Source organism: Passer montanus, unplaced genomic scaffold (assembly GCF_014805655.1).
Source record: "Passer montanus isolate IOZ18808 unplaced genomic scaffold, ASM1480565v1 scaffold6, whole genome shotgun sequence".
Classification (NCBI taxonomy): Eukaryota; Metazoa; Chordata; class Aves; order Passeriformes; family Passeridae; genus Passer; species Passer montanus.
Window position 1 is genome coordinate 8,876,300 of NW_024371037.1, and position 24,027 is coordinate 8,900,326.

Here is a 24,027-nt window from a genome sequence, read left to right on the forward strand (position 1 = left end):
CTCGCCGGCCGCTGCGAGGTGAGGGGCGTGCAAGGAGCGTGTTAATGGCGGCAGCGATTACAGAGCGCAGCCGTGCCTTTTACCTTGAATCCCCACACACAGACCAGCCACAGATCTAAGGACACAACTTCACACACGGCTCTGCAGCGTCTCCCAGCACGCACAAAGCAGCGGAGCCGCGAGTGCGCCCTGTCACAGCCCCACGTGCTAACAGCACCACTGTCACTCATTCCTGGTGCGCGGAGCCGTGCCACCGCGCCCGGCACGGAGCGACCCTGCCCGGGGCGGAGCAATGCTGCTCTTCCCGCCACGGCCACGGCCACGGCCACGGCCACGGCCACAGTCCCGTTCCTCCCCTCCCGTCCCGTCCCGGGCCCGGCTCCGCCCGCGGCGGTCCCCTCACGGCCGGGGGGCGGGGCCGGGGGCGGGGCGCGGGAAGCGGCCGCCTCGGCCACGTGCCCCGCCTGCGCTGAGGCGACGCGCGCGCGGGAAGCGCCGGCATGGCGGCCGTGATGTGCTCCTTCCGCGTCGTGGCGGGCGGCGACGAGGGCAGCGACAGCGATGACGGCGACTGGGACATTGGAGCCGTGCGGCAGGAGCCGCAGGTGGGGCTGGCCCTCCCTGCACCTGGGGCTCGCCAGCCGTGGCCGGGCGGTCTCGGGGTGGGGGGGCGGCCTCGGCTTTGGGACCGTGAGGGGAGCGGAGCGCGGTGGGTCCAGGGGAGGGTCCGGCTGGTGCTTCCACTCAGTCTGTTTCCTACCAGGGTAATGCTAGCGTACCCTCAATCCAGTAAATGAAACCTACCAAACCCTTAATGTTTATTTGAAAGCTCTTTCTCCCCTTAAGTAGCAGACCCAAGTCCTAATTCAGCATGAGAATAAATCTGACCATGACTGGGGGCCTGTAAAGCTGTTTTATACCTTAAATCTCTTGAGGCTGTTTCTGGCTAACTTGAAGATTTCAGTAGTTTTGTTGCATCTAACAGGTGTGAAGTATCCATCAGTGTGAGGCTGAGGAGATAAACACTCACTATCTGTGAGGGTTTTTAAGCATGGGTTTGTCTCATTACCAGACTTGAAAAATGGAGGTATAACTGGATTCTTGAGGTCTTAGGCTAAAGGTTATAGCCAGTGTTTTAAGAGGCCTTGACCTTTAGATAGATGTTCCTATCCAAAGATGTGTGTTGTTTGAAAATTGTCATCGGAATAGAATAAAAAAAAGGCTCTTCTGTTGACTGTTTTTCACCTATGATACTGTAGACACTTTTGTTAGTCTTTACAAAACTTACAGGAAAGATGGGCTACGATGTGCTGTAAAATTTGTACATTTCTAAATTATAAATTGGGATTTAAAAACTTATGATAAAAGACAACTTCATTTCATACTGACTTGTGTCTCTAAGGAGACTAGTGAATAATCCATCCTCTGCTTACCAGTGTATGTAAATGTTTTGTACACTTGATATAGCTCCAGCAGCAATCTTCAGCTGTGTCTGCAGCTTTGGGACGTTGGCATCATAAATCTGTGGTGCTTTTGAAAACAAATGAGGTAACTGTCTGATGCATAAACTAGTCCTTTGGTCAGTGCTTTTTCAGCCAGAACGTTTGTGATGCAGCACTACAAATGCCTCTGTCACCACAGAATTAGGATGACAGAGGAGCTGTAACCCTTCACAGCAGTGGACTTGTGCTGTTAGGCCAGCCAGTTAGTCACTGAGGTCCCCTGACTCAAGCTCAAACTTTCATATCTGGTAGTTGTATTTTTTAATGTTGTACTTCACAATATGTGAAATATACAGAAAAAGAAAACATACATAAATGCATTTCAAAATTTTTCTAGTGTCATAAGATGAAAGAGAATCTTAATTGAAATCAAATTATGGTAAGTAAAGTTGAGAGCAGCATGGGAGGATAGCAGGTCTGTTGAGAAAGAAGGTATTTACATTTTCAGAGAATGGCACCTCTCAGAGAAATTTATTTTAAAACGTAGGCTTTATAATAGACCCTGAACAGATCTGTGGAGATGGAAGAACAAAAGTTATATGATAATTTTCCCCTCTTCTTCTATGCTATGTCCTTTAGAGATTATTAGTTCTTTTATACTGAAACCAACCTATTTTTTTTTTGCCTTGAAACAGACTCCAGATTTTGACTTAATTTTTCTTTATTTTTCCATGGAGATGGAAGAACAAAAGTTATATGATGCTTTTTCCCCTCTTCTTCTATGCTATGTCCTTTAGAGATTATTAGTTCTTTTATACTGAAACCAACCTATTTTTTTTTTTGCCTTGAAACAGACTCCAGATTTTGACTTAATTTTTCTTTATTTTTCCAGCAGTTGGATCAAATGTTGCAGGCAGACAAGAATGAGGCATTAAAGAAGGCTCTGTTTCGTGGGGATGTGTCGTTAATTGAAGAACTCTTAAACTCAGGTGAGGAAAAGTCAGTTACAAAGTTGAATATTTTTTATTGAACTTGGAAAAAATTTCAATTCTCATTTAAAACAAGACTTTATATCCTTTACTGGAAACTCAAATGTTCCTACATGTACTCAACACATTATTTTGGAAAATTGAATTACTTTTTTAGTGACTCGGATTCGATATTCTAGCACATTCCTTCTAATTTATGTTTCTTTTGTCAGTCAAGAGGCCTGAAAATTAAGAAAACTATGTTTGAGCTATGAAATAACGTTTCTTTGTTTTCAGATGCACCTTTAACATGCAAATAACAATTACAAACACTGAATTAGAAGTTGTTTAAATTGAGGGGAAAATTCAGTGGGTGGTCATTGGTGTTGAAAGTTGTACAGCATGGGGTAAGAAGGGGAGGCTAGGCTTTTTCATTTTCATGTTTCCCCAGTTTGGAAATTCCTTTTCCTCTTTTTTTTTTTTTCTTCTCCTTCACAGCACTGGTAAGTGTCTGGTATGTGCCCTATGTATAACTGCTGTCTTGGCAACATCAGCTGAACAAAGATTTTGTGATTCTGAAAGGTCTAACAGGCTTTTTGTGGCATTTGTCACTAAAAAGTAGTCTGTGTTAACACTGAAAGCTTTTTTCCCTGTTCTGTTACTCAGTATTTGTCTTTAATGTGTTTGTTAATCAGTGTTAGGAAGATTGGATCACTTATTCAAGCATCCAGGGCAATCAGAAACTGCATAGCTGAGTTGACCTGCCTAGTGATAATTGTCAGGAAGTTCTGCTTCAGCAAGCAAGGAGAATATAGTAACCAAGAGCTTGTTCTCTGAGGAAAATTTGTCTTAGGGAAGAAAGTAGTTTCTTGGTTAGCAATGGGCTTTTCTGAGTTTTGAAACAATGACATTATTTGCCCTTTTAGAAGCCAACTGTTTCTCACCACAATGGGGGAATGGTTTTCTTTTTAAATTAAGCAAAACTACTGCATGGCCTGGAACACAAGAAATGCAGTACAAGCATGAAATACACCTGTCTTGTTTTGAGACAATATATTCTTATTTGTGAGTAGAGTTTTAGTGATGTCTGTGCCTCAGATTGCTGGTTTGTTTTGCTACACCATCCATTTTAAATTGTTGTGTGGCAGTGAAACAGCAATAGTTCACTTTCTGTGCTGATGCCTGCTGCACAGCGGACAGTTCCAGCTCTTGGAAGATGATAATAGGTTTCTGTAAGAGCATAGGTTGAGGCCAAGGATTCATGTAGTCTAGTTTCTGTCTCCTGAAACAAACAAGGCAGTATTATAAAAGAATATGTAAGTTCCTTAAAATGGCACCAGCAGTACATTCTGACCCATCCAGTGCTGTTCTGCAAAGCAGCAGAACTCAGTGCCTGTTATGGAGGTCTTCCTGAAGAAAGGTAACATTGTCCTTCAGGGGCATCTGTGCTCAGATTAAATCTTTGCCACCAGCAATCCCTTTAGTATAGAAGAGCTTGTAGGAGGCTCACTACCAGCAGTCAGCCAAACTCAAGGTTTTTGTTGGAAGTGGATTTCCTAGCAAGAGTTGGGGCTGTTCCTTGAGGTAGACTGAGTCTTGTTGTCCTCTGGCTTGGTTAGATGTTGCCTTAATATTTTTGATGCTGAAGCAGTTTTACAGAGCTTCTTGAGGAGATGGACAAGCACAGTGCTTTTCCTTACCACTTCTGTTATATGGCAACCTAGGAAAAAGTTTCTGAAGTACCTATCACAAAAAGTAAAGCAAACAAGTACCTTCAAAGATGATTTGGACATTTTGGTTTGCTTCAGAAGAAAAACCCTTCACACCATGTGTTCCATTTCCTAAAATGGAATTAGAAGCTATGACTTCATGACATTTTAGGCTGATTAAAGCTATAACTACAGTCAAATCCTCCAGCAGTTTGTTCAGCTTATATCTTTGAATGAGTGCTGGAGCTCATCTCATATTTTGTGAGCCAGTTCAGGGAATTAAAAGTAATAGCAAACAACAGGAATGGGAGGGTGCCTTGTGTGTGAGAATAATTTTTCAGCTAGTTTAGGACTCTGAACCCTGAGTCAGGTGACCACCATAGCTGGCCCAGCTGAGGGAGACATCAGCAGCTCTAATATGACTCAGCTTTCAGGTCGTGTGGGAACAAACATTAAGTGCAGACAGGCTTCTACTAGAGAAAAGTCTTAGAGAATCTAGCATTTTAGAACTTCCTCTCAGGTAAATGGTGTCTGAATGTGAATGAATTCCAACACTGAGAGCTATTCTTCAACTGAATGGAAGTCAAGACCTCATATTTTTGGTGTCATACATGGACTTATTTAGCAGAGTTACATTTTTCTCTACAAAACCAGCCTTTCTACTATAGCTATTATTAGCCACAGTCAAGAAAGTATCTGAAAGGGATATGGTAATAGTCACAAAAAAAAAAAGTTCTTACTTTGCTGTTCTTTTGCTTCACTATTATTGATATTCTTCACGTGGTTTCTGCTGTAGAGTTTGTCTGTGGCCAGAATGTGTTTATCCTCTTTGCTGCTTAAACAGGAGGATATTTGTCTGTAACTCAGATTGTAAAGAATGTTGCATCTAGTTTGTCTCCTAGCTGTAATTTGTGGGGCCGTGTAACTGAAAAGCTCCTCTGCTCATACCTACAGAGGAACATAGATAATGGCAGGTGAGGGAGTCCAAATAATGCCCTGGTCCAGCTCCTCTCAGGCCCATCATGGAATACAGTTGCCTGCCTCTACAGTCTCAGAGGCGTGCAGGCAAATTCGAGACTCAGAGCAAGGGACTCCCAGCTGCAGGAAAAGGTCCTGGTGCCTGGGGGCCGAGCAGCTGTAGTGACAGGAGTGAGTGAAAGCTGTGCCAGTCACAGGGGTGGGACCACAAGTCAGAGACCCATGTGTCTGTGGTGCCAGCAGCTGGAGGGGATGGGTGACACACTGGTGCCAGCGCTGCTGTGTTCGTAAGAGCGCTCTGGGTGTCTGTGTTGATGTGTTGGTCACTGTGAGCAGTGGGGTGTGTGCCTGCGCCTGCTGGGAGCACACACTCAGCATTGATATGGGTTGGACCTGCAGTTCTGGAGTGCAGCAGCCTCACTTCCCTCTGGCTGTTGGATCTGGCCTGATTTTTCACTAAAAAGTTTTTTCTGTGCTTCACTGTTCTCTTGAGAAAATCTCAAGGGTCATTTTAAATGCTGAACTAACACTGCTTACTTCAATAACAGCTCATGTAATGGGAGTAATAGCCTATTTGAGTAGTCATCAAGGTGAGACATTTCTGGTTTAGTCAACAACTCCTATAACCAAGCAGCCGAGGAGCCACATAACTGTTCCTGTTTCAGTTGTCCTTTTTCTTCCTCTGGGATTGCAGCTTGTTTGCATTGGGACCATCAGTACTGAGTGGTACTTCAAGACAATCAATACCAAGATGGTAGGAGACTGTGCAGGACAAACAACATATTGCCACATAGACCATTCTACTTCTAGAACTGGAAAAAAGCACCAGCATCATAGCAGATACTGGCTGCTATCCATGGAAAGAAAGCATTGAGGAAAATGCCTTCTCAAGTGTTTTAATAAGTCTGTATATAACTGCCAAGGAGGTCGTTGCTGTTGTTCTGATATGTATTAAAGTAAGAAGTTGTAGATGGGACTGCTTTTCTTTTCACGAGGAAAAGAGACTTAAAGGCTCCCAGGGTGACAGGTGAATTCTGGTGATTGTGTTTGAACCTTGCAGTCTCCTATTTTCTCTTTTTATTGAAATAATATTTTATTAGTACGGAACAGAAATCTGCTAGCTAACTGTCTTACAGGGCAGAGAATAAAAGGAGCTGTGAAGCAGAAACCCTAGATGTTGTGATCCTAATTGTCTGACAAGCAGTTTGATTCCACAGCAGTCTTCCTGGCTTGGCAAGAGTCAAATTTTGTTTTTGTTCAAATTTTGTTTCAAACAAACTTCCATTTTGTTTGAAGAAAGCTGTTGCACAGAGGTAAGAAAAACAGATTCTGTGTGCTTATATGAAATTACTTGTGTAGCTAAATGATTGAGGTATTTAGTGTAGTCTTGCTGTGGTACTTAACTCCTTGGGTTGAGAACTGGGATACATTGATGTCAGTTTTAAAAGTTGTTTTCTGGTGTTCTAAATAAAGATGTATTATAAAAAAGAAAATGCCATAAGAGATTTTTCTCCCTTGTACTAAATGCAACAGGGTGCAACCTTTGTAATGATGAGAGTAAGTTTTATAAAGAACATGTTTGTAGTGATGCAGTTTCACGATTGTAATTTCTTCAATTTTGGCAGGTATCAGCATAGAAACTAGCTTTCAGTTTGGATGGACTCCCCTGATGTGTGCAGCCAGTGTGGCTAACTTTGCAGTAGTGCGTCTTCTTCTGGACAGAGGTGCTAATGCATGTTTTGAAATAGGTAAGATGGGAATGAAAAATACTGGCTGGTAATGCTCAGTACCAGGCATTGTCCTTATCCTTGTTCTCTTCTTTACATATCTAGGGGAAAAAATCGAAAGCTCACAGTGGAACTGAGACACACTTGACCTTTCACAGTTTTGAAGGAAAAGTAGTAGTTTTAAAGTAAAAATTGAGGTTTTGGAATTGATCTGGAATCAGTTGCTGCATTTTCTTGTTATTTCTCTCTCAATTCCACTTTCTCCCACACCTCCCAAATCCCAAGTACTGTTTGAAAAGTTTACATGTGTAGGGGAAAGAATTTGAAAGTTCACAGTGGGTCTGAGACCACTTGACTTTTCACAGTTTGCAAGGAAAAGTAGTAGTTTTAAAGTAAAAATTGTGTTCTTGGAATTGATCTGGACTCAGTTGCTGCGTTTTCTTGTTCTTTCTCCCTCAATTCCACTTTCTCCCACACCTCCCAAATCCCAAGTACTGTTTGAAAAGTGTTTGGAAGTACTTCCTTAAAAATTGTAGTATAGAGTTCTACAGGTAAAACTTACTGTGTTTTGATCCTGTTATGAACTGTGTATGTGCAGAAACCAGATAACATCTCAAAAAACATGAATGGCTTTCCTGTTCACAAGAAACTAGAGTGCAATTTTTCTGTTAAGAAAACTGTTCTTCACCATGTTGCTAGATCACCTTTTTCTTCAAGAGTTCAGTGTAACTTCTAAGTAGTATCAGTTCCTCTGTCAATTTTATTGGCATAATAATAACAACTCCTTTTCTACTTAAATTGTGGTTGTTTTCAATCTCTTCCATTGCACTGGAATATTTATCCCACAGTATTGCCAAGTACATAAGAGCAGTGGTCATATTTTCCAGTTACTTGACAGTAGTTGCAGTAGTGGTAGAGAGAAATGCAGATGGTACAAATCTGGTTCTGAAAATTTTCTTTCTAAGAGCAGTGATCATGTTTTCCATGATCACTTGACAGTAGTTGCAGTAGTAGTAGAGAGAAATGCAGATGGTACAAATCTGGTTCTGAAAATTTTCTTTAACCTCTTAGCAGTTGATCAAAGTATGAGGTTAGAGTAGATTGCCTACACCAAAAGCAATCATGCCTTCTTCTAATCACTGTCCTTGTAGCCAGTTTCAGATAGCTTCTGTGTGTCTGCCTAGAGCTTGTACCCATTTCTTGTTTGTGGCTGTAGAAAGCTATAAATGGGGCAGAAACTGCTATGGGCAATAGTTTAGGCTGACCAGGTAACCAGATGCATGGCATTTTTTCATTTGTGTGATCACCTATCTTTGCCCAAAGTGGCACCTTGCTAGGATCAGGTTTCTTTGTTTGTTTCCCTGTTAGACTGTGTAGGGAAACTGTAACTAGGGCCTATGAGCAGCAAAGTACAGCCAGGAGCAATCTTGCAAGTCATTGATTTGGGTCAGGTCATGTATGTTCAGTAGAGCTGTGCTATCCTAAGGGGTACTGAATCTCACCAACCCTCCTGCTATTTTTTACGTCAGCAGGCAATCATACAAGTGATCCTATAATAATAACCCTTTAATGCCTAATAAACAGCTTTACTGTTAATCACCTTGAGTCCCTCTTCAGTCATTCTCTATAACTAATTACTTAATTTTACCCTCTTTGGTAGTTGACAAGAACTAATCTATCATTCGCTGTGGTGGGTTCAAAATGTTGCATCCTTGAGGAATAATTTCACCAGAATTACTGGAGTTTTCATCTAGTCTGAACATAAACATACATTTTTGCAGTCTTTTAGCAGTTATTTTCTGTAAAAGAGAAATCTAAGAATTCCAAGGTGTTTCTTCCCTTTTGTCTCTTGCTCACATGTATGAGCTATAGGTAGGGTAACAGAAATTAATTTCCCTCTCTATCACTGCCTGAGATAATGAATACAAATACAACTGCAGGTTCCTCCCAAATACCATTCCCAGACTGACAGTGCTTTATTTAAAGTCCTGCCATCATTCTATTCATGTTGTAGTTGATAATCAGGTTAAACACTTTGAGTAAAAATTTGTCAGCATATCCAGTAATTTCTACATGAAGCAATTGAAAATTAAAAGATGGTATATTAAAAAGCCAAATAAATTTAAATGTAGAACTAAGTTGTAGAGGTAGAGGACATGAAGTAGTAAGAACAGTGGGGGTAACATGCATAACAAACTTTTCATGTCTAAATGTAATGAAATCTGACCTTATTGAAGAATGAATATGTTAAATATACAGAGTCTTAAAATTTCTAAAAGAAAATTAGAAAATATGTTATAACACTTGATAGGATATGCAGCTAATGTAGGTGCAGCTAATATAATACTTCTTAAATGGATGAAGGCATGTTGGAACTTGTGAACAAGTTTGTGCAATAAAGAAAATGGGTAGTTACTCAAATGGCAGTCTTCTAAATGACACTGGGGCCAACTAACTAAGGTGCTATGTTTCCCAGATGGAAACCATGGTAATCATGGGAAAGGAGGTGTTCTGTGTGCAAACAGCAGCTGTACAGTTCTGATTTGTGAGCCAGGGTGGTATGTAACACCCATTGGTTCAGAGCTGGAGGAGTATATACTGGTGTTCCTATGGAGTGTATAGGTGCTCTTTAAATCCACATCTAAACCAACACTTTTAATTATTCTCCTGACACTACTGGACTATAGTAAGTTAATAAATTTAATTCTTCCTCCTTAAGACCTATCATGAAGCCCTTTTGCATCTAGTGTCTTTTGTATAGGCCTCTTTTCTCCCCAAAATTGGTGTCACTATGTGTTCATAATACATTTCATGTATCTTTTTCTATCCATTGCAGCTGTTACTTCCATTTACTGGAGGGGAGGAATAGGGAGTGAATCTACTGGTGGAATGTGTTTTGAGAAATAAGCATCTATAAGCTCCTGTTGTAGCTTTGGGGTACTTTCATGCTATTCTGAACTTCATTAGGAGTAGATGTTTTACTGCTGTGATTCACTCTCATGTTACTGAGTATCTCCTCAGGTGCCTTTTTCTTACCTGATCACTAGTGATTTTCAGATAGGAAAACAAGATTGTTGGCCTTTTCCAAATATAATAGAGTATCAAAATCTCAGTAGCAACTCTAGCAAATATAAAGACTTTTAAAAGAGCTTCTGGAATAGCATGGTATTTACATTTACATCTGTAATACCCTAACTGCAAATTTCCAAACAGATAAATACACCGTGTTGATGGCAGCGTGTACTGCACAAGCTTCAGAGGAGAACATCTTGAACACTGTTGAACTGCTTTTATCAAGGAATGCTGACCCTAACCTTGCTTGCAGGTATTGAAAACCCCACATCGGTGAATACAGTACAAAATTTAATTTATTATACAGAGACATGTTTATAGACATAGCTGTTGGTGGTGGTTAAGATGAAGTGTACATACTTCTTGTAATTTCACTGCTGTTTGTATAACAAAATATTAGTACCCAGATACTTATACTTGTTAGTACAATTTTTAATCTGAGTAAATAAGACTGTGATCAGCTTTATCAAATTGGAAGTATATTCTTCAGCTGAACAAAGTAAAAATCTTAATTCTTCACATGTCTGAAGTATAAGGCCAAGAAATATGTCCTCTGCCTTTCCTAAATCATATTGCTTTTTCTGCATAGGGATGGAAGTCAAATCAATTCATTATTTAAGTTCATATCCTACTTAACTTTTTTGTGGATATCTGGCTATATTCTTTTCACAGGGTGCTTCCTATGGAAAGCAAAATTCTGTAAATAAAATACATTTATTCCACTGCAATGTGGAATAATTTGGATTAAAGAGGTTAAGCTTTTAGAAACAAGTGTCTTTCAATTACAACTTTGTGTCTCAGTGGTTTGAAGCAGTGCATTGTGAGATGTCTGTAGTTTTACAGTCAGATGAAATGTTTCATTTTACATCAAAAATAAATAAATTCTGGACTGACCCCAGGATAAACTATCTAGTCTCTGCTAAAAAAAAATAGTGCTTAGGTCACCTAGTTTTTCATCTAACAGTATTTTTTTTGTACCACACCTCTTTCATCACATTACCTGGGATATATAGACTGAGGAGCTCTCTAAAAAGAATAGAATTGAAGGCCTTTGGTTTTCCATAGTAGAATTCAATTACTCAAGGCCCTGAGCCTCACTATGAGCACAGTACTGATAGACAAGGAGGAAACAGAATTCTGCTGAAGTGCAACTGATGTCTGGTACCAAATTTAAATGCCATTCTTTTATTCTTATCAGACGTACTCTGAAATAATTACATATTGTTGTTGTCAGATATCTGGGTGTTAGAATAAACATCCTGCTTAAAAAATAGGGGAAGTCTTTGCATTATTAACTTTGTCTTGGGCTATGGAAATGGAAGCAAGAGTGCAGAGCTGCAGGTTTGCATTTGGACAGGCCTTTGGTTAAACTTTGGGGGAAGAGAGTGTGAAAGCTGACACAAGAAGTAGGAATTTTAATTTTTAAATTTTAGTTATAAACTTAGGGTATGTTTTTCATGGTTGATCTTTATATATAAAGATTTATTTACTACCTTTTTTGTGTCCTTAGGCCTTGTGCTAACATGACCTATTTGTGCATCCAGCAGATATGGTTGTGGCTTTTTCAGTTTTGCAGTAGTAGTCTTTCTCAGATGAAAAGATAAATTAAGTGACAATCAGAAATGTCATATTTATGCTAAATAAAAGCAGAGACTTGAGCAATCCAGACCTTATCATCTCAAACCTTTGAGTTGCCTTTCTTCCTTTCCATTATTTGACATATGTGCATGCCACTCCATCGTTGGGTCTGCTCAGACTACAGCTGCTGTTTCTCATGGACTTCTTGCTCTGTGTTCAGAAATGAGAATAAAACACAATAAACTGCCTTATGTGACCATAAGGGATCAAACAGCCCCTCTGTGGCACTGCAGTCCCATTCCACCTGTTTCATTAGAGCAAGCAGAATGTTCTGTGAGAGAGATCAAGAACTGTCAGTGAGTTGAGATTATTGTGAAGGTATTTCCTGTGTGATCAGCTTACTGCAGGTGCAGAACTAAGGTTCTCATTAGTCTCATGGTTTTCTTAGCATGTAAGAACCAGAATGATTCTAGGAAGCTTCTCTTTTGTCCACCAGTCACTGGAATGTGTGTGAATGCAAAGCAGAATATCTAACCTTCATGTAAGCAGGGTTTAATGTTTATCCTTTATCTCTTGCTCCAGTAGGCTCTTATTTCATGTCATCTGGAGGTGATACACAGAAATTTGGAGGGAGTGGGTCTAATTTACCAAGTGTGTGTGGAGTGGGAAAGGACTAGTGGGAAAGATGTGATTTTGGAAATGCAAAGAAAGGAGGCACATTTAGGAGTGGGTAGGTAGATAGTTTCTTTGCAAGGGGATATGGTTCTGAGCAGAAAGTATTCAGTAGCATAACTCAGGATATTGTTGTTAAATCAAAATTGGAAATGGAGTACTGGTGGCTGTAAAAACAGTATTGTTGATGAGAATGTAGTATATCAAAGTATAAGTGCTAGCTTTTTTTTTTTTTAGGGTTTTTTTTTTTTTGATGAGAATGTAGTATATCAAAGCATAAGTGCTAGCTAAAAGGTTTTGAAAGTCAAACAAGTAGAGTAATGGCTAGGTGAGACAAAAAAGCATTGTAAGACCTGCTCTGAATAGCCATTGTAGAGCTACTATGGCCTGTATGCTTCATTTAAGTTAGTGCTACCTTAAGAAATTTGTTTTTCTTGTCTCATGTCATTCACCTTCATCTTGTTCCAAAATGTAAATTATGTACTTTATCCCTTTGTAAGGCCTGGAAGTCTTTTAAGTAGTGTTTTAAAAAATCCTTTTTTAACCTGAAGTGCTTTACTAAACTTATACTAAAATATGTGTTTCCAATATTACTTGTTATATAGGATTTCCCTCTTAATCACTAAATCCCACTAAGCCAGAAAATGGGCAAATAGATTATCTTCTGTTGCTGTGAACACACTGTTGCCACTTAATTTCTCAGTTCCAGGCTTAATGTGCAGCAGTGAAGTGGGGAAACTGGCTCCAAAAGCTTCCGAAGATGCTTCCTGTTAATCTGAAGAATTGTTCAGTTTACAGATCAGTAGACTGGCAGCATCATTTCCTTGCTTTGGGATCTCAAAAAGACAAGATTGAGACTAAACTCTGGGCTAAATTGTTTTCTACCTGCTGCATTTTTTCTAGTATTATTGATACACTGGTCTAATTAATAAGCATGTATCCACTTATGAGACTTTACTTAAAACTTGTCAAGACCACCAACTTGAAGTACTGAATTTTTTCTAGATGTCACCCCAGTGGAAAGAAACCTGTGTGTAAATAGGAGACATCTCCTATTCTTCCTCTTACAAAAATTTTCAGGAAGGTGATGTTTGTCTTGCTTGAGATCATGATCCCACACACAGCATGTTTATTTGTCAAGTGTGGTGAATTCTTGACCACAGATCCAGTTTAGTGACAGCTGTTCAATACATTTTTGAGTCAGGTGCTTGCCATCTGGGAGATAAAACTTTATCACCAGTTCTGTCATGGCTCCTGATGAAGCGGGATAGACGGCTTCAGGGTAGTAGGTCTGTTCTACTCAGCTTGTTGTCTTGTGATGTAAATTTTGCTCCATTTTTCGACAAGGTAAAGTGAGCCTGTAAGAACTTCTGGTTTTATCTATGTGTACATGTCACATACAAAGTTTGGGATGGCCCTGAAAACTAAAAAAGCTTCCATTTTTGTCTTTTTCTCCAGTCTTAATATAAAAGCAGGGGTACTGAGAGCACCAAGCTGTGTTAGAGGACATTTACATTGGATATTAGGAAAAGGTGGTTCTATGCCAGAGGGTAGTTGGGCATGGGAACAGATTCCTAGGAAAATGGTCATAGCACCAAGTTTGACAGAGCTCAAGAAGCATTTGGACAATGCTCTCAACTATGTGGCGTGATTCTTGGGCTTATCATGTCTGGGGCCAGGAGGTGGACTCTGTAATCCTTGTGGATTACAGCTTCCAGCTCAGAATTTTCTTTGACTCTAAAGATAAAAACAAATTGGACTCTGTAATCCTTGTGGGTCCCTTCCAGCTCAGAATTTTCTTTGACTCTAAAGATAAAAACAAATAAAGAAAAATCTCTCCTCATTTGCATGAGGCTCTGCTTTTTATATAAGTGCTGCGAAACTGGAAACAAACATAGTTAGATGTTTAATTAATAAATTACTTATATGCCTTTTAAGATTTTATTTATTTACTGACTATGACTTGAGTATCATATTCAATGTGGAAAAATGTCATGTGCCAAATTGTACCATACAAAAGGACTTAATGGGTGTTTGGACAAGAAGGTCACCTGCAAACCAGACTGCTGAAACAGAGCTGTTCCTCAAAATTATGAAAGGATGCTTAAGATCTGTCTAGATGAGTATCACTACACTTGATTGACATTTTTAGATTGCACTGAGATGTACCAGTACGTTTCATTTCTCTTCACCTTAAGCAGGAAACAGTGGATATGCCATGTTAAAGCTTGCTGTTGTGGTTGTGGGGGTTCATTGCAGGGTTAGGAAAACAAGGTTTGTTTTCCCCAGTGCTCTTGTTTTCTCCCTGTGGCCGTACATTTAAATGGATGGTGCTTTCATGGGGTGGCTCAGGGCACACCCTTGCACGTAGAGGTGCAAATTTCTGCAGCAATGCATGTGTTTCTATCCTGAAACAGCTTGTAGCCTTCAAAATTAAAACTCAGGCATTAAAATTGAATGCTTGCAGTACTAATGGCACAGTCATGTTGATGGACCTTTTAAATGTTATCTTTATTGAGTTTTGCTTGCAAATTGAGCAGCTCTTTTAGTGGCTTTAGTGTCATTGAGTTGTTGGGTTGATTTCAAGTATCATGCCTGCAGTACTATACAGCTGTAACTACATCAGATTCTTTGGAGAAAAGACTATTCTGTAGCCTCAGGGCTTTTGTTTAATTTTTTCCTTTGAAAAGGCAGAAGATAGTTGTGATGTAGTATCACCATTTAAAAAAAAAGGTTGAGAGTAAGAGAAATGAAATCAGGTGTGATTGGACTGGTTTTGCAGGCAGATGGTAAATGGTAAATACTTCAAAGGTGATGGCATGTGAAGTTAGTCAGAGGCTACTTACCACCGAAAAGAAAGAAGCATGGGAGTGTCCATGGTGGGCAAACCAGTTTGCATTTTGTTGCTACAAATTATTAGGTTATCATCAACTTCTGCTCATTCTTTAAAATACAGCTTTCTGTATATGTAGCTCTATAGAGACCTATAGAGATAGTGAGATATATGGGTATCAGTTATAAATTGAAAATGCAGATTATAATCTTTCTCTATTTATATAGTAATCTGCATAGGGTAATTAATGTCAGAAGGGATTGCAGGAGGTTTCTAGTCCAACTTCTTTAAAGCTACATCTGCTGTAAAATTTGGCTAGGTTGCCATCTGGTCTTGAAATCTACTAAAGATGGAGACTAAAAAACTAATCTGAGCAACCAGTTCCAGTGATATTGCCATCTGGTCTTGAAATCTCCATCTTGAAAAAGATGGAGACTAAAAAACTAATCTGAGCAACCAGTTCCAGTGATTGGCTGTGCTCCATGGTGAAATGTCTCCGCACATACAGTCAGAAGTTCTGCTTTTGTAATGTTGATGAACTACGTTCTAGACTGATGCAAGTCTTTTTGCTTCATTACCAAGTTACTTTATGTTGTTGACGGTATGTCTTGAAGGTCTGGTTACCTTTCATTTTGCTTATGTCTATGTGATTGACCTTTTCCCCCTAGCACAAGGTTGTTTCCAATTTGTAATGTTACTGGATTTTATTCAGTACAATTTTAACTGTGTTTGCATAAGACAAAACATTATCCTTGTATGAATGATTGAAACCAAAGAAAAATGTGTGAAGCCTTAGTTCTAGCAATACTGTCTGGAAGGAGCCAGAAATTTTAAGGCAGTTGCTTTAAGATGTGAATTTGGGGGTCCCTCTAGTGGTTGATGAACTTACTATTAAGAAACCCAGTATTGGGAAGAACAGTCCTCCCTTCAGGGATATCCTAGCAAAATAGAATAATCTTTAGAAAGTAGATTTTTAAGCTATACATTACAAGCAGTACATAATATTTTTCATTAAAAACTATTGCTTTTTAAAATACATCAGATTTTAATTAAACAACAGTAGTAAAATATTTTACCTTAAATCTTATTACTTAGTAGCAACCAGAAACTCTGCAATCTTTTTCCTCCAATACTGCCTTTTTTTTCCTTAATTCTGCAGTCTTACTCCACCAACGAATGTGTCAGGCATCTGGAAAGATACTTTGCAAACAGAAACTCTACAATCTTTTTCATCCAATACTGCCTTTTTTTTTCCTTAATTCTGCAGTCTTATTCCACCAAAGAATGTGTCAGGCATCTGGAAAGATACTTTGCAAACAGAAACTTTTGAGCAGTATTTCATAATGGCTTCATCTTTTAAGCATCTCTAGAAGCATAATATCATGTCTTGCTTTGAGACACTTTGAAGGAGAACATTTTGGAATGAGTCATCTTGTTTAAGTATTCCAACAATCCCTTTCCACCAATAAGAAATTATTAATAATGGATGAAAGAGAAAAAACAGTGGTACAGAATGCAAAAGGCACGGGGGAAAAAAGCAAATAACTGCTAGACCTCATACCCCACTGCAGCAGAGACCCAAAACGGTGGAAACCATCGGTTCCCAAAATGAGCCCGGCAGGAGAGTTTCAGGCTTTGTAGGACAGAGTGACAGGATGGTGTGAGAGCCCTCCCTGGAAGGCAGGATCTTCACAGAGCTGCTCCAGCAGCAGGCAGAGAGCTTCCCCATGGCAAGGCAGCGCTGGGTGGGCACAACAGGTGAAACATCTGGGCTGGAGCCGCTCGGTGCATCCTCTCCCCAGCTCGGTGCATCCTCTCCCCAGCTCAGTGCCTCCTCTCCCCAGCTCAGTGCAGTCAAGGTCCCCTGCTGCAGGGTCTTAATGATACAGATATTTTGCTTACACTAATTCTGTGAGCATAGTTGTTGTTTTTGTCAGCTGCATCTTGGGCTGCAGCGGGCGGCTCTGCTCCACTTCTGCCAGCATGGCACCCACCTGCTTTTTCAGACAGGCAGCTGCAGAGTTCACCCTCAAGGTAGTTCAGATATTGCTCCTGCAGCTTCTCTGAGCTAAAGGGGGAAAAAAACAAGCAGAATGGCCATTACCTGAGCAAAGATCAAGCAGGCAGTGACAAACCTAGCTGTAGAGCTCTGAAAAATTCCTGCATAAAAGCAACCTAGACACACACACACACAAAAGGTCCACTGCTGCAGGGTCTTAATGATACAGATATTTTGCTTACACTAATTCTGTGAGCATAGTTGTTATTTTTAATATTCTTTCTCTTAAGTATTCAGTTGTGATTTACATCTTGCTCTCAGTTAAACTGCACATTTTTTTCAAACTTTGGATTGAAATTGTCTGCATGTAGAGCACATCATTTAGGCAGTGTATTTTAAAAATATTTTTTAAATTAAAATAGAGGTGTGCCCACATTTTTTTTTTTTATTTTTGCATTTTGACATACTTGATCTCACCTGTCACCTTTTCTTTCAGGAAACAAATGACTGCACTGATGTATGCAGCTAGAAAAGGCTATCCTCGGGTTGTTGCTTTTCTTGTTGCTCATGGATCACACATAAATGCCCAAGATGAAAATGGATACACAGTAAGAGATTTATTTTGTGTGTTGTATTTAATGATAAAAAATTTAAAAAGTGAGTACCCAACTAGCTTGTTTTGAAGTAAAGCTTTCTGAGAAACATTTCTCACAATTTTCTCCTTTAGCACTACTTTGAGATCCTCTTGCATTAATTGTCTTTGTCTCCATATTGGGCCATGCTTTATTGATTGAAACAGTTGAGTTTTGCTTCATATGTAAAATTGGTAAAACAAAGTTGTTCTTTGCAGGCATTGATATGGGCAGCACAGCATGGACATAAAAGTGTAATTTTGAAGTTACTTGAGCTAGGAGCTGACAAAAATCTACAGACCAAGGATGAAAAAACAGCAGCAGACCTAGCAAAAATCAATAAACATTTAGAGGTATTTAATTTCTCTTAGAAATGCAAATTCTGTATTTTGTGTCAAAAGTGTTTTCATTTGTCATATAATTTTCTGTAGAAATATTACTTTAATAACTACATAATAGCAGCTAGGTGAATACTAATGCTGCTACATTTATATTTATAACAGACTATTTTCTGTTACATTACAGCTTTTCATGGTGCTGTAAAGGCTGTATTGTAGTGTTTTGGAAACATTTATTCTTTTTTCTTTCAGAATCATTGACTTTAGATGTAGAATACAGAACAAGGGATTATTCATGTTTGCAGTGTTGATACGAGAAGTAGAAAATGTGTTTTAACCTTACAGAACAAGGGATTATTCATGTTTGCAGTGTTGATACGAGAAGTAGAAAATGTGTTTTAACCTATCTGCCAAAGTATGTGAGAGAATGCAGATATCAAACTGATTTGTAGTGTATAGCTTCTCGTTGAGTTTGGAAGTGACAAACCTAAAGCCAAAAAAAGAGTAGTTGGTATTGGCCATTTTCCAAGTTCATTCCCTGGAGGAAGATGTAAAGTAATGTAAATTGGCCATCAGATCATGAAAAGAGCAGCTGCTAATTACCAATGTAGAGGGCTACTAAAGACATGTATTCTCCTAAAATAAGTTTTTACTGCTCTTATCAGATGATACATGGTGGATCAGTCAGACCATATTCCTCTGTATTTTGTTTTGAGTTGCTCTTACCAATGATGTGGCTTTTTACATGGGCTCTTCAAAATGTGTAATTTACTCTTATGAATGTTAATTTACAGCTTCTTACCTCTTTTCTTTTTTTTTTCTTTTCTTCTTTTTTTTTTTTGTCCCTGCCAGACTCAAGGGCTAGGCAGGAGCAAAAATGATAACTATGCACAGAGCTGTCAGTAGAAGCTAGCAAGATCTGTGTCTGAGGCTCAGTGATCTGCTAGATGAGGTTACAAAGAAGGGTTACAAATCCTCTCTGCCTTTGATAAACAACTTGTTCAGCAGGTTGCAGCCATATAATCTTATAACGTGACTTTCTCTGGCATGGTGGGAATACAGGCTTGTCACACTTGAGAGATGGCTCTTGCCTCTTGACCTGAAGCACTAACTTTCACACAATTGGTGCAAAGTCTTGCAGATGGTATTGAGATATTTAATGGTCACGAGCTTCTTCGAGCTTCAGGGTTTGCTTTCAGGCTCTTGACAACCCAAGGGGCTGTCATATATATGATATCTGCAGAAACTGTTTCTGGAAGGGAAAATATTTTTCTTTTGTATTATTCTGGATTTGACTGGGAGTTATTTTTCTTCCAAACAGCCTGTATGGTGCTGTGTTTTATGATTGTGACCAAAGCATTGTTGATAACACAACAATGTGTTTTAGCTGTTGCTGAGCTGTGTTTGTGCAGAATCAAGGCCATCTTTGTTTCTCGCTCTGCTCCACATCTCTTGCAAGTAGGCTGAGAGTGAGCAAGAGGTTGGGAGGGGGCCCAGCCCTGGGCTGCCCACTCCAGCTGACACAAGGGGTATTCCATGCCCTATATCATGCTCAGCAATAAAACTGGAGAGTGGCTGGGCATTGGTCTGCTGGTGGGATGGGGTAAATACCTGCTTTTGGATCACTTAGCTTTTGGTTCATTTTTTTGTTCCCCTTAGCGTATCAAATTATATTATCTCAGCCCATGAAAAGCTTTCTCACTTTTACACTTCTCATTCTCCCCCATCCTGCTAGTCTCAGTAGGGGCTTATTTTCCAGCCAGGATCAACCCACATGCTTGTATATGTGTATAAAACTGGCCAGTCCAGTTTTAAATTCCAGGCAAGTGGTTTCACCATTCTTTTGGCTTTATTCAGGATCTACTTCTTTTGCTGAATTTTCTTGTAACTATCTCAAAACCCACACAGAGGCAGTTCAATGTCTGCAATCCATCACCACAGTGTAGTGATGCCTACCAGAAGGCTTCTTCTTTAATCAGTTAAAAGAACCCCTGTCTGTCAGATATAGTTAACTTAGATTGTCAGTTGTAAATTGGTAAATCTTATGTTTATATGTGCACTGGAAGTGGAGACATTAAAAGAGTCATGTGCCTTTTATTCTTTAGAGAACTTACTGCATTGAGTATGTAGAATTCTTGTCTACAAGCAGCAAAAACGACTATGTTGGTGTTTGGCTTTTTCTGTAGTGGCAGATAGTTTTTTTAGACTATATCACATAGTCTAAAAAAACTATTTTAGACAAATATGTTCATTGTTGTGCTGGAATTTGGTTAATTCAGAAACACTCTTGGTAAACTCTTAGTTTAGACTTCTCATTATAAATGTATGCTTTAGAGAAGTGGCAGATGTTCCATGTTCCCTGTAAGTAGTAATTGATTGTAATCTTACTCCAATGTATTTTTTATATATTTTGAGGTTTAATAATAATTAATTAATTTTGACTGTTCCAGATATTTAGTTTGCTCTCGTTGGCTGCAAATCACTTGCAAGGGAGATACCATAAAACAGTTGAGCAAGAGGCTATCTGCAAATTTCTGACAGCTGTCTCTGACCACAGTGTTGGGTAAATACAGTTATAGTGTAATTTTAGCTTATAAACATTCCTAAAAGATTGTATTTGTTCATATCAATGATTCAGTTGTTCTGATACATAATGTGTCTTGTTTGGAATGCTGCCAAGAGTCCACAGTAAGTATATTAATGTACTATCAATTTTTCAAGATTGCAAAGTTCCTTGGCAATATAAACAAAAAGCATGCTTTAGATCTTTCTTTCCTCTCATTTAGTGTAAAGTGTAGGAGAGCAGGGTCCAATGTCACTTCAGTGCATTTCAGCTCTGTTAAATTTGTCTGCTCCCCTGTTGCATACTTCCTGTTCTGTGCTTATCTTCATTTGATGTTAAATTTTTGATGCTTTCACTGAATGCCTGTGTTCAGCTTCATTGCCATCAAAAGCTATGCCCTTTTCTTTTTTCTTGAATCAATTGGAGAGTCAAAATCAAGTATGAGCGCTAGTTAAGCTCTGGAAGTTTTGGCAGAGCATGCCCCCGACCCTGAAGCTTAAAGGTGCCCTGTGCCTGAAATCAGCAGCTGCTTCAGCAACTTCAGAGATTTCTGATATGATTTTGTACAAGAACTTGGCTAAGAAGTCCTCAGCATACCATCTGCTTGCATCCTTCAGCTGAGCTGCGTGGTCTTAAAAAGACAGCTTGTAGTGTCCATAGGCTGTTCTGATTGGTCAGATTGCCAATCCTGCTGAATTTGGAATGCTCTGGTTTTGTAGCATTAGGCTGATGGGCTGATGGCAGTTCACAGTGAGGTAGTCTCAGACAGAGTACTTCAGGCAAAGCCTCACCAGATTCTGTGTTTAGAATCCTAGAATCATTTAGGTTGGAGAACACCTCCATGAAGCCTACCCTTGACTGAACACTAACATGTCAGCTAAACCTTAATACTGAGCACCAGCACCATGTCCAGTCATTTCTTGTACTCTTCTAGGGGTGGTGACTCAACCACCTCCCTGGATAGCCCGTTCCAATGCTTGACCACCCTTTAAGTGAAGAAATTCTTTCTGATGTCCTGCCTGAACTTCCCTTGTGTCAGCTCTTGTTTTGTTGCTAGTTGCCTGGGAGAACAGTCCAAACCCCCCACCTGGCTACAGCCTCATTTCAGGTAGTTGTAGAGTGATAAGGTCTCCCCTGAGCCTCCTTTTCCCCATGCTAAAAAACCCCAGCTCCCTCAGCCACTCCTCACAGAACTCACTCTCTAGACCCTTCAGCACCTCCATTGCCCTTCTCTGGACACGCTTCAGCACCTCAATTTCTTGTAGTGAGGAGCCCAGAACTGGACACAAACTTGAGGTGTGGCCTCACCAGTGCTGGGTGCAGGGCAACAATCTCTTCCCTAATCATGCTGGCCACACTATTTCTGATCCAAGCCAGGATGTTATTGGCCTTCTTGGACACCTGGACACACTCTGCTTATATTCAGCTGTCAGTGAGCACCCCAAGGTCCTTTTCTGCTGGGCTGCCTCAGCCTGTAGCACTGCATGGGGTTGTTATGGCCAAATGGCAGCACACAACACTTTGCCTTATTGAACCTGATACAACTGGTCTTTGCCCTTTCATCCAGCCTGTCCAGATCCCTCTGCAGGGCCTTGTAACCCTCCAGCAGATCAACATTCTCGCCCTGCTTGGTGTCATGTGTGAACTTACTCAGTGTGCTGCCAGCTTCTCCAGGAGGATGCTCTTGAAGACAGTATTGGAAGCTTTACTGAAGTTTATCTAGACAACATCCACAACCTTTCCCTCATCTGCTAGGTGGGTCACTTTGTCTAGAATCCCTTTCATCCAACCTGTCCAGATCCCTCTGCAGGGCCTTGTAACCCTCCAGCAGATCAACATTCTCGCCCTGCTTGGTGTCATGTGTGAACTTACTCAGTGTGCTGCCAGCTTCTCCAGGAGGATGCTCTTGAAGACAGTATTGGAAGCTTTACTGAAGTTTATCTAGACAACATCCACAACCTTTCCCTCATCTGCTAGGTGGGTCACCTTGTCTAGAAAGGAGGTATTGTTGGTCTAGCAGGACTCATCTCTCCTAAACTCATGCTGGCTGGGCCTGATTCCCTTGCTGCCCTGTATGTGCCATGTGATGGCACTCAAGATGCTCCTTCAGTCTTTGAGTGGAAGAAGAGGCAGACCTTCATTTCAGGGCCTACAATAAGACAGAGCAAAGTATGTTATAACTCAGGATTTTGGCAAAAGATTTATTGTAGCAATATTAGTAGTCCTTTCAGGATTTTGTAGGATTTGCTCTTCTGTTTAATTCTTTACATTACAGTTCATCTGATTGTTGAAAGCTGTTTAGTTATTTTTCCTCTTATACTTTTATGTCTCTTGGTAGAGAGGGGAATCAAAATTGATATTTTATATTTGTTTATAAATGTTAAACTCTGAACTTACAGTTCAGTGTTAACTACTTCCTCAGTCTGCCTTCTGAACAGTAGTCTTCTGACAAGTTTCTTGATGGAGTAATTTCCACTATTTTTAGTTACAGACAGTCCTGTTTTCTTGAGAACCTCTTCTGGCTTAACTGGAACAGGAAGGGTGCCAGTTATGTACTGAATCCAATTAATATTAATATTCTGTACATAGTTGTTTTCCTTAACCTCACACATTTTTCACACTTTTGTGATCTAACTTTAGGGTTCATTTGGAATGCTTCGTGACTTAAAATTACCTCTGTGTATGAAAGTCATCCCCTTTGGGCTCAATTCAAAATATTAGACAGAAAAGATATCTAAAAATTTTTGTTAGATTAAGTGGTATGCTTGTAAGGTACTTCTGTCATCAGCAGGTGTGTGCAACTTCAGGTTCCTCCCAAGTGCTGTCTGGGGAGCTTTTCTGTAACATTTCGTAATGGATGTCTTTTTTTATTTTTTTCTTTTTATAATTTCCACTGTTTCTAACGTCAATCTCATTAATTATCTTTACAGTTCCTATTCAACTTTTCATGACATGGAAGTGTTTTTACATGGTCTTGGTCTAGAACACATTAGAGAATTATTGCAGGTAATTTTGTGGTATATTTGTACCTCTGAAGTAATCCATGAAAGCAAAATGCACCTACTGCATGGAAAAAAAAAAGTTGTATTATCATTAATATATTAATTCAAATAAATTCCTTAACCAGAATTTTTTTTATAAAATGGGAAGTTAAACTGCAGTGGACTAAATTGGTTTTCTTGATTACATGCATTAGTCACAACATTTGATGTTTCTAAACTAGACAGATCTTTCATTGCTTCAATAATTATGTTTTGTAGCTGTTTTTTTTCCTGAAAACTAAAGTAAAACGAGAAAGAAAATCAAGTTTGAAACTGTTTTATTCTGAAATTGTTTTTGATGGCAGAAACCCCTTTGTTTTATACAGGAACATGGTATAGCTTTGAGACAACTTCTGACCATGCAAAAAGATGACTTAATACAGGTCAGTTTACTGCTTTAGAATATAATTTAATTTTGTCCTCTTTGTTAAAATGCTTTTAATGTCTTATCGTCTCATTATAAATGTCTAACCTT

General features: G+C 39.6%; 1 protein-coding gene across 2 annotated transcripts in view; it reads left to right on the forward strand.

Moving 5' to 3' along the window:
* Nucleotides 1–454: 454 nt before the first annotated feature.
* The window catches only part of ASZ1 (ankyrin repeat, SAM and basic leucine zipper domain containing 1), a 36,779-nt gene continuing 13,206 nt past the window's right edge, over nt 455–24,027 (forward strand). The window contains exons 1-9 of one of the 2 annotated variants that reach the window (XM_039726850.1): nt 455–605; nt 2,335–2,431; nt 6,723–6,845; nt 10,038–10,149; nt 17,475–17,586; nt 17,829–17,963; nt 20,399–20,511; nt 23,442–23,517; nt 23,879–23,935. In XM_039726850.1, coding sequence (XP_039582784.1) covers nt 501–605; nt 2,335–2,431; nt 6,723–6,845; nt 10,038–10,149; nt 17,475–17,586; nt 17,829–17,963; nt 20,399–20,511; nt 23,442–23,517; nt 23,879–23,935 — 930 coding nt within the window. In that variant the 5' untranslated portion in view covers nt 455–500. The remainder of the gene's footprint in view (nt 606–2,334; nt 2,432–6,722; nt 6,846–10,037; nt 10,150–17,474; nt 17,587–17,828; nt 17,964–20,398; nt 20,512–23,441; nt 23,518–23,878; nt 23,936–24,027) is intronic. The other variant, XM_039726851.1, reaches the window with a different exon arrangement.